Below are 10,329 nucleotides of genomic sequence, written 5' to 3'. Positions count from 1 at the left end.
TACTTAAACAAAACTAGATTACAAACTCCTCCAAAGGTACAGACCTGGTCTTCTAAACTTAAATATTTCACATCTCCTCATAGTGCACAAAAAAGTATTTAATAAGGGATGTCTGGGTGGCTCAGTGGTTTAGTGCCCGCCTTCGGCCCAGGGCATGATCCTGGAGACCCGGGATCGAGTCCCATGTTGGGCTCCCTGCATGGAGCCTGCTTCTCCCTCTGCCTGTGTCTCTGCCTCTATCTCTCTGTGTGTTTCTCATGAATAAATAAAATCTTTAAAAAAAAAAGCATTTAATAAATGCTTCTTCTATACATGAAAAACATATTTGCCAGCCTTTTAAATTCTAGAATCTCCAAAATTATACCAAAAATTATTTATATATTCAGATAAATGAAACTGAAGAAAATTGTTTCCTTAAGTGCTGAGTATCGATATAAAATTCCTCAGAAAGAGAAACAATTTTTATTTGTAGTAAGCTGAGCATGTGGCTCTACCAGTATGATGCCCGAGTTCTGCCTCTAAATTCCTGGTGGAAGGAGTGAAAAGATGGTGATTTAAACACACCTGCGTGTATACACAGGTACAAAAGACTAAAGGGTGTAAGGAAAATATTTTAGGGCTACTCGGCCTATGTTTCAAACTGATCAAAATCTGATACACTGTCATAGGCAGCATTCTAAGATGGCAGAAAAATCCATGGCCTCTAAGGAGCACATTTTAGATAATCTCCTCTGTTTGAGTGTGGCCAGAGCCCATGACTATGATGGGATTCACTACCCGGATTAAATTCATCAAAGGTAAAAAAAAAAAAAATCATCAAAGGGGAAATTAACTGACTAGGTCTAATCCAATCAGATGAATCCTCAAAAGGGATCTCCATGAAGTCAGAGAGACTGGCAGTATGAGAAGGTCTATGGAAGAGCCATCTGGCAAAGGCACAATTCTCCCCTCTGGCCAAGGAGCAAAACAACAATAACGCCAGTCCAAAAAACACAAGGTTATTAATTCTGCCAACAACCAAGGGGCTTGGAAGAGAACCCTGGATCTTCCGGGTTGATGGATGCAAGGGGATGAGATTCCACTTGCAGAGACACCTGCATTTCAACCGCGTGAGACTCTTAAGCAGAGCATCCAGCTGTGTCACACCAACCCCTGATCTACACGACGATAATAAATGTGTGTTATCCTAAGCCATCAATTTGCGGTAACTTGTCATGCAATCATAGAACAGTAAGACACTAGGCATTTCTCGTATAATCAAGTAGGATAGCATGTCTGGTAGGTAGTTTTCGAGACTTGAGTTTTACAAATAATATTTCTAGCTCCTTCAAGGACTACAGTGTTTTTGCAATTGACATGGATTGTGCGCTCTCTTCCGAACTTCTCATCCTAACGTAAAATGAGTGAATTCGTGGGTCAAAATTCCCTGACAACTTCTTCCGTGTGTCTGGGCCTGTTTGGTGGGGGAACTTATTCCCGAGCAACTTATTCCCGCGCGCAGAGGCAGCCCCTGCGGCTCCCGGCTGACAGCACAGGACAAGGGCTGCGGCTCACCCCTTTAACCCCAACCCAATTCCTTTGTTTTTGAAGAAGAATTTATTTATTCATGATAGACACACAGAGAAAGAGAGAGAGCGAGGCAGACACACAGCAGAGGCAGAAGCAGGCTCCATGCAGGGAGCCCCCCGCCGGACTCCACGCCAGGTCTCCAGGGTCAGGCCCAGGCTGAAGGCGCGCTCAACCGCTGGGCCACCCCGGCCGCCCCCCAATTTCTTTTTTTTTTTTTTAAGATTTTATTTATTTATTCATAGAAACAGAGAGAGAATGAGAGGCAGAGACACAGGCAGAGGGAGAAGCAGGCTCCATGCAGAGAGCCGGACGTGGGACTCGATCCACTGTCTCCAGGGTCGCGCCCTGGGCTGCAGGCGGCGCTAAACCGCTGCGCCACCGGGGCTGCCCCGCCCCCCAATTTCTTAAAAGCTGCGCCCGCACACAGTCACCAGGCCCTCTCCAGCTGCGGCTGGGCTGCACGCAGGCGGGTTCTTGCCTGACTCCGGAAGCATCTAAGCAAGTTTAAGGAGGGGGCGGGGGGGTCCCTGGGGCCACGTTAAGATGCAACCGGCGCGCAGTTCACATCACTTTGAAAATAGCTTCGAAAAAAAAAAAGAAAAGAAAAAATCGCTTTGAAACGGGGATCCTGGGCCGCTCACTCCGCAGGCCTCGGGAGCGGGCGTCAAAGCCAGGTTTTGCCGTCCTCTCGCCTCAGCTACTGCCCCTGACCACAATCACAGGCGCCCGCCGGGACCCTTCCGAGCCCCCACAACCCGGAAGTGCCTGACCACGCCTACCCACTGCGCCTGCGCGAGGCGCCCCTCTCCGGCGAGCGGGGAGACTGGCGCTGGGCGGGCCGAGAGGCTCGTCGCGCCTGCGCGGAAGGGCCCGGGGAGCAGCGTCGTTACTTTCCAAACGAGTGGCGGGAACCGTTGGAGGCTGTGCGGTCGCCGTCTGCCGGGTAGCAGCGCGCCCCCTCGTCCGTAGGCCTGGCCATGGCGCTGCAGCTCTCCCGCGAGCAAGGCATCACCCTGCGCGGGAGCGCGGAAATCGTGGCCGAGTTCTTCTGTAAGTCCCCCTCCCGCAGGCCAGAGGGCGGGGAGAGCTGAGGCCGGGCGGCCCTGGAGGCCCGGGCGGCCACGGGGGCGGAGGCGGGGACGGGGGTGGGGGCGGCTCTCTGCTCCCGCGCCCGCCTGGCTGGAGAACCTAATCCAGGCGCCCTGCTCCTGGTGGAGCGGGAAGCCCAGGTGCTGCCGAGGCCTGCCTCGCGCCGGCCCCTCCCCCAGCAGCCTTGCTTTAAACTGCGGATCCGACAGGCTTCCCGGCCCGGCCCGCGCCCCGCCCCGCCCCGCCCCACCCCGAGCGGGTGGAGCCCCAGTATATTTTGAATAGCCCATCCACCAAGCTTGGATTCCGGTACTGAGGGCGATGGACTAGATTTAGGAAACTCTGTCCTGGACCAGGCCATGTTTGTACCCTCTGATAGACTCTGGCAGGAGAAGAGGAGGGAAAAGTGAGGGAGAGGCTTGCCCTGGAGCATTGGACCGGTTAATCAAGCAGTTGCTAATCCAGACGCAAAAGCCTATTTCGACACCCTGTGATCACATAACCTGAATTGGGGCTTGCATTACCGTGAGCTGGTGGTTCTACTTTGACGCTAGGTTAATGCAGTTTGGCATTTTTATTTCCGCATAAACGCAGGTATCGTGTTCTTTTGACCTAGAAGCAACATTTTTAAGGATTTTCAGTGGCACTTTTCACCTACCCTGCTTTCAGCGAGACACCCACAGACGCACGTTTAGGCTTTTCCAGTTTGATACCATGAATGAAACCGCAGCCACATCTAAATAGGTTTCATTTTCCAGAGTTACAAAGTGGAAATGACGTTAACATTCCTTTTGTTTTCAGCATTTGGCATCAACAGCATTTTATATCAGCGTGGCATATATCCATCTGAAACCTTTACCAGAGTGCAGAAATACGGACTCACCTTGCTTGTAACAACTGATCCTGAGCTCATGAAATACCTAAATAATGTAGTGGAACAACTGAAAGGTATTTAATTGTTGAAAACCAATTTGAGTTTTGCAGGCCTTCTTGGACCCGTACTTTCTTGGCATCTTGGTGTTCATTTTTCAGCTCTATACAAAGAGGTGTAAAACACTGCAATCTCAAATATAGTGATTCTCCATCGGAAGGAAGCAAATAATAAGTTGAAAGAAAGTCCACTCTTCCCTACCACATTTTGAGTGGGTTAAATACGTAGATGTTAGGTCTCTGATCTGGCTTCACAAAACAATCTCTATCAACTCCTTTTGAAGTGATATTTGCAGTTCGTGTAGCCAGGTGGAACGAGTTGGAATTTTACATAACTATGATGATGTTTATTATTGGAGAGAAATCCACTATATATTTTTAATATGATATATTTTCCATAGCTGCCTAGAGTTTAAAACCATCATTATTTTAAGATAAAATGAAATTGGATCCAGCCTGGGAACTAAACTTAAAAAAAAAAAAAAAAAAAGACTACTAATAGAGTACCCAATAAAGTTTTCTAATGTCTTACTATCTTCATTTGTCTTTGTTAAAATCCTGCCTGTAAGTTAGCCATTTCTATCTGAACACTCATTATTTTTTCTTAGCTCAAGAAATTACTGAATACTTGTTGAATGAATACTTGTTCTCCATCTATTCTGTCTTCCCCTCCCTCCCCATGTTTTTCTCTACTTAGGATTCTTACTTCTAATTTTTCTGAGTTATAGGATGTTTCTCCCTGGCTCCTCATTTGACCTTCCAAAACTACTTCCAAAAAAACATTACAGTAATTTTTTTTTAATTCCTGAGTCATATATATATTTTCTGTTTCAAGAGGTTTTATTTTTAACATTCTATTAATTGTATTTTTATCATCTTGAGGGCTAAATCACCCAGGGCTATACTCAGATTACTTAGCCTGAAATGTAAAAGTAACTAAGAATCTATGTCACCTTAATTTGATGAAGAAGCAAGGCCTGCCTAAGCTACTGGTTTTTAGGTTGTCTTCTTTAAGACTACACTGATGACATTTCACCTCAGTTGTATGTAGACCTTCCTATTTAATTTGTCCCTTTTATTTTAGTGAGAATGGAGGAATTGCTCTTCTTAGAGGCAAATTGTTTGATCTCTTTGAATCCCCATCCTTCTAGCCTTCTTAAGGACTTTACCCTAGTTCTTCTCTGGTATTTCTGACTCCTTTGTTTTGAGATATTTTCATTGGTTTCATCTGTCTTCAGTTTTAAAAGAAAAATCTTTCCAGCCACCCAGATCTTTAAGTGACTCCCCAATCTCTTCCTTTTCAAACCAAAATTGAGAAAAAGTTGATTTTTGTCAAGGGGTCAGCAAGACTGACCCCCCCCCATATCCAGCAAGTGGCCTATTTTTGTACTACCTGCAAACTAAGAATGTTTTCAGACTTTTAAAGGCTAGTTTTTAAAAGACTATGCAAGAGACCTAGGTGGTCCAGAAGCCCTAACTATTATAAGATTTTTTTTGTCTCTTGAAAAAAAAAAAACAACAACTGTGTATTCTTGAGTATATTATCCCACATTCCAAGATTAATTCACGGCTCATTATGAGGCCCTCTTACTATAGTCTCTAAGATGATTTCTGACACATACATAACATCACTAACAATCTTTGTGTAGTTGACTCACAAACATACATCCAACCCGTCTTCTCTTTGCTCATATAGTGACTCTCTTGATATCCACATGTGGCTATCCTAGTGATACTTGAAAACTAAATTTAAGGGGGTCCTGGCTGGCTCAGTCAGTAGAGCATGCAACTCTTGATCTTGGGTTGTAAGTTCCAGCCCCACATTGGGTGTGGAGATTACTTAGAAATAAAACCTTAGGGCAGCCCGGGTGGCTCAGCAGTTTAGCACTGCCTTCAGCCCAGGGCATGATCCTGGAGACCTGGGATCGAGTGCCACATCAGGCTCCCTGCATGGAGCCTGCTTCTCCCTCTGCCTGTGTCTCTGCCTCTCTCTCTATGCCTCTCTCTCTCTCTCTCTCTCTCTCTCTCTGATGAATAAATAATAAATCTTAAAAGAGAAGAGAAAAAGAAAACCTTAAAAAACAAACAAAACAAAACAAAAACATGTAAGCATCATGTCTCATTTCCATTCTCTTTCTCTCAGTGAATGGATCAACCTTCCAACCAGTAGTATAAACCAGAAAGTTGGAAACTATCCCTGAGTATTTCCTCTTCCTTAGTCTCATAAGTATCCAATAAATCTTAACAATTTTAACCGCAAAATCTCGACTCTACCTATCCTGATCCATCTCTACCAATTTATCCTTCCTTAAGCCTTCAGTACCTCTAGCTTGAATTACTAATCAATTAGCGTCCCTAGATCCTCTCTTTACTTCCACTCTACTTTCCACACATCACAGCCAAAAGGATAGTTCTGAAATAGAAGTTTAATCACATCACACCCTACTTCAGACACAGTAATGACTTCCCTGGTTCTTGAAGTATAAGTTCTTTAATTTAGCCCATGTGACCTTGTGTGGTCTGACCCCTATGTATCTTGCACAAACCGACCTTGTTCATTCTCCCTTTCTTAACTGTATTTGTATTACCCTTTCAATTCTCTGGTCAGATACTTTTCGCTTTTCAGTATTTAAGACCTGTACCCTTTTCTATATCCTTTTGTATATTTAATGGTATTTACTTGTAGAACTGAAGTCAAGTGAGAATTCCCTGAATCGAATTTTCCTATATTCTCTCATTGGATCACATACTGCACCTTCTCAGCATTTATTACAATTAAAATTTTACATTTATTGCTGCAGTGATTAGATTAATGCTCATCTTCTGCAGTTTACCTTGGATTAGAGTATACTGCATGTTCACTACTCTGTCCTTAGCATTCAGTACTAACTACATCTGGTACGGATACTGAGAATTGGAAAAGGGGAGCTAGGTTATTGTGAGGCAAGTTTTCTGTACAGGTTGGAGGAGTTCCAAAATACCGTGGTGGGAATTTGCTAAGGGTAGAAAGTGAGACCTGGAAAGAGTTACTTTGTAATGCAGTGAACCAAAAAAGATGCCTTGTTATGTACTGCAGATTGATTATACAAGTGTTCAGTTCAGAAACTGGTGGTAGTCATCTCAAATACTGAAAGCGGTGAAGTCCTTGAAAGGTGGCAGTTTGATATTGAGTGCGACAAGACTGCAAAAGATGACAGGTAAGTATGAATTAAACTGCTTCCACTTTCATAGATCTTTTTTTTTCCAAAACTTGTTTTCTTGACTAAATGAGTTCTAACTATATTGAACTCGTTTCGTGTAAGGTAGTTTGTTTCTAGCTATGTTAGTTTCGATCTTTCATCTCCCATGAAGAAGAATTAGACTCACAAACTGGGCTCACAAAAGAGTCGTGCCTATTATGGACTTGTATAGTGTACTTTTAATATAATTGCCCTTAGTCTAAAATCCATAAATTTCAACCTTTAGTATTTATGGTGCTATATGTAAGCTACATATGATGTATTAGGTGGGCCATTTAATGGATGTTGTCAAGGTACTTTTAACCATGAAGTATTATCCTAGACTTTCTCCTAGCTTGATATGCAGCTCTACTGTATTTCATTTAATGCTATGAAATTCCTAAGACACTCTGACTGAAGTTCTTAGATCCCCTGGATGGGAAATGCCCCTCATTATATGCTAATTCTTAGCATTGTCCTAGACATGCTTACCTGTAAACTCAGAACTCCCTCTCATAATGAAATGTAGTTTGTTCCTGAAGCCTTTGGTCTATTTTAGAAAATATTTAATTATAAAAATAACTTGATATAACATCTTATTTGAAGCACTACAGAATTAGACATTTAGGTATTCCTAAAAATGCCAAAATGATTATGCCAATTAAAGATCTTAGATACTACTTGTTTTCTTTATTTTACAATAAGCTGAATATTTCCTGACTTGAAGCACTTGGCAGGTTTTCTAGTCATCTGTTATTTAATGACCTGATACTAAGATCAGGCGTAAAAACTGGAATAGTAAATGAAATTATAATCGTTATTTAAGAACTCCTTTTGAATGCATTACTTAATCTGAGTTTTGAAGCATTTAATCAAACAAATAATCTTAGCAGTGTTTTAAATAACTTGTTAAAACTTAAAATGAATCAACTCATTTGTTTTCTTCGGTAGCACACCCAGAGAAAAGTCTCAGAAGGCCATCCAGGATGAGATCCGCTCCGTAATCCGACAGATCACAGCTACCGTGACGTTTCTGCCGCTGTTGGAAGTCTCTTGTAAGTATTATATGACTTCACGTTGGTTCAGATTTGTTGTGGAAAGACTAAGCTCTTACTTTAAGAATTAACAGTTTTGTTGAATTTTTTAATTATCCATGTCTGGTATATAAGTGAGAAAAACATCATGAATCCATTTTATTTACAAGTGCTGGATAGGGAAAGAATGAAAGTTTTCTACAGTACTGCTGAATATTTTGATGTAATTTCTTCCATTACTTTTATTTTATACACATTTCCTTGTATATAATTAAGACTTAGCAGGTATAACTGTGTCTTTCTTTTCTAGCTTAGTTACTCCCTCATTCATCAGATATACCCTAAATGCCTACTGTATGCCTGACACGGTTCTGGGCATTGGGATACAGCGGTCACAGAACCAAGATGTTCTCTTTCTCTGGCTTAGATTCATGCTGTCTCGTGATTAATTATGTACTTTCTGCAAATATCTTTAATGGCTTTTCTCTTTGAAGAAAAAAAAAAACAACTCGAGTTTTTAATTAAGTAAAAAGGAGTACAGTATTTTCTGTACTAAAATTTCCATTGATGAAAAGCAATTAGCTAATATAACTGATTAGAGATCAAGCTAAACTAGCTTTTCTGACATGATAGGTGGCTCACATGTGAGGGAGACAGGAAGGATAGTTGTACCTTTCAAAAAATAATTGTACTTTAATGATCTTATCCCCAATTTAGGTTCATTTGACCTACTGATTTATACAGACAAAGATTTGGTTGTACCTGAAAAATGGGAAGAGTCGGGACCACAGTTTATTACCAATTCTGAGGAAGTCCGTCTTCGTTCATTTACTACTACTATCCACAAAGTAAATAGCATGGTGGCCTATAAAATCCCCACCAGTGACTGAGGATGAGATAAGGACAGTGATGTACTTGTAGTTCTTAGATGCGGTTTTCCTGAAACCAAGTCAACTATAGTTGATAATTTTGTATCATTGGTTAATTTTTAGACTGGGAAAACTTAACATTATACATCTATTGAACTGTGCATAATTGTCCCATTTTTGTTACCTGTATGAGTTTATACAGGGTTGGCATAAATTATTGCACGTTGTTCAAAAGGGAACTAGCAGATCACATCAGCATTGTTGTCAATTCCTTGAAAGTGGTAACTGTAGATGGATAACTTTTGCCATAAAACTAAATGCCTTCTTAAATCAGACCTTTTTTTTGGTCAAGGACTTTGACTCTGGAATATAGGTAGGAAGATATTAAATGTAAAATACAGCAACAGAAGTCTGAATATTGAGAGTCTTTGTTTAGATTCTGAAATTATCTAATGATAATCTGCAAGTAATGAAACATTGCTCATAATAGGTCTCTGCCATTTATTTCATTTGTATATTTTCCATATTGAAAACATTTCCAATTATTTGATTTTAATTTGTTGTAGAACTCGAACCTACAAAGCTACGTATATTGCCACTGTTTAAATTCCTGTGATACAGAAATCTTAATTTTTTTTATGTTTTATAAAATCAAGCTTTAAATGATGATGAAATAAAGTTAAATATGTATGTTTAAAATCTGTCTTAAAATATGTTTATATTGGTGTGATATTAACACAATAGAATGGATTCAGTATAGCAAATATTATCTTGTGCCTACTGAGGCCTAAGGATACAAACTTGAATAAATCTGGAGGTACTTTCAATTTAACGAACAAGCTTTGTTTATATCCCTTTAATCTTATAACCTTAGACTTAAAATAAGCATCATTCTCTGTATAAAATAATACATGTCATTTGGAATTAATTCATTTTAGCATGTAGTGGACTAGAGAACTTTTCTATCCTCTAAGCCTTATTGCCAGCCTAGTTTTCCTTATTTTTTAAGGGTCAGTTTAAGGCAAACTTCTGACGTCTTTTCTAATCTCTATTCTAAATGTTACCTTGTTTTGTAATTAAGTGCTTAGTATCAGACACCGTTCTAAGCTTTTTATATGAATTAACTCATTAACCTTCACTATAAAGTAAAAACACATAGCCTGTATCACTCATTCAGAAATTACAAAGTGAGCACGTGTTAAAGTGCCAAGTATTAGGATGAATGAAACAAAGTCCTGGTCTTTCTGAAGCTTGAGGTATGGAGAGGAAAATAGATGGCAAGCTTCCAGGCAGTTACTACAGAGGTTTATCTCATTATGTATTTGTCTTTGTTTTTTCACCTGAGTAATCTAATCTCTTCAATCCAGTTGCCTGCTTGTTAAGAATCCAGTTGCAGTTCTCTCCTTGCAAGACAAATAAGTGCCAGTATTTGATGACAGGTATAGTGAATGCTATTGTGAAAGCCCATTGCCTTGAGAATTGTTGAAGCTATCTAATTGAGGTCCACCCACCTATGTCCTTTTCCTGAATAAGAAAAGCAGTTCTGCAGAAATGAAAATGATGTTGAATTAAGGTATGGTCAAGAGTCTGGTTTTCCGAACATGAGGTATGTTACAAAGT

General features: G+C 40.8%; 1 protein-coding gene across 1 annotated transcript; it reads left to right on the top strand.

Annotated features, from left to right (window-relative positions):
* Window positions 1–2,427: 2,427 nt before the first annotated feature.
* Window positions 2,428–10,070, top strand: MAD2L1 (mitotic arrest deficient 2 like 1). The gene is given in 5 exon segments (XM_055316939.1): window positions 2,428–2,619; window positions 3,460–3,606; window positions 6,665–6,785; window positions 7,758–7,861; window positions 8,558–10,070. Coding segments are annotated over 5 exon segments (618 nt in total). The 5' UTR covers window positions 2,428–2,546; the 3' UTR covers window positions 8,731–10,070.
* Window positions 10,071–10,329: the final 259 nt, after the last annotated feature.

This window comes from Nyctereutes procyonoides, unplaced genomic scaffold (genome assembly GCF_905146905.1).
Source record: "Nyctereutes procyonoides isolate TBG_1078 unplaced genomic scaffold, NYPRO_anot_genome, whole genome shotgun sequence".
Lineage (NCBI taxonomy): Eukaryota > Metazoa > Chordata > Mammalia > Carnivora > Canidae > Nyctereutes > Nyctereutes procyonoides.
This window is presented reverse-complemented; position numbering and strand designations above follow the sequence as displayed.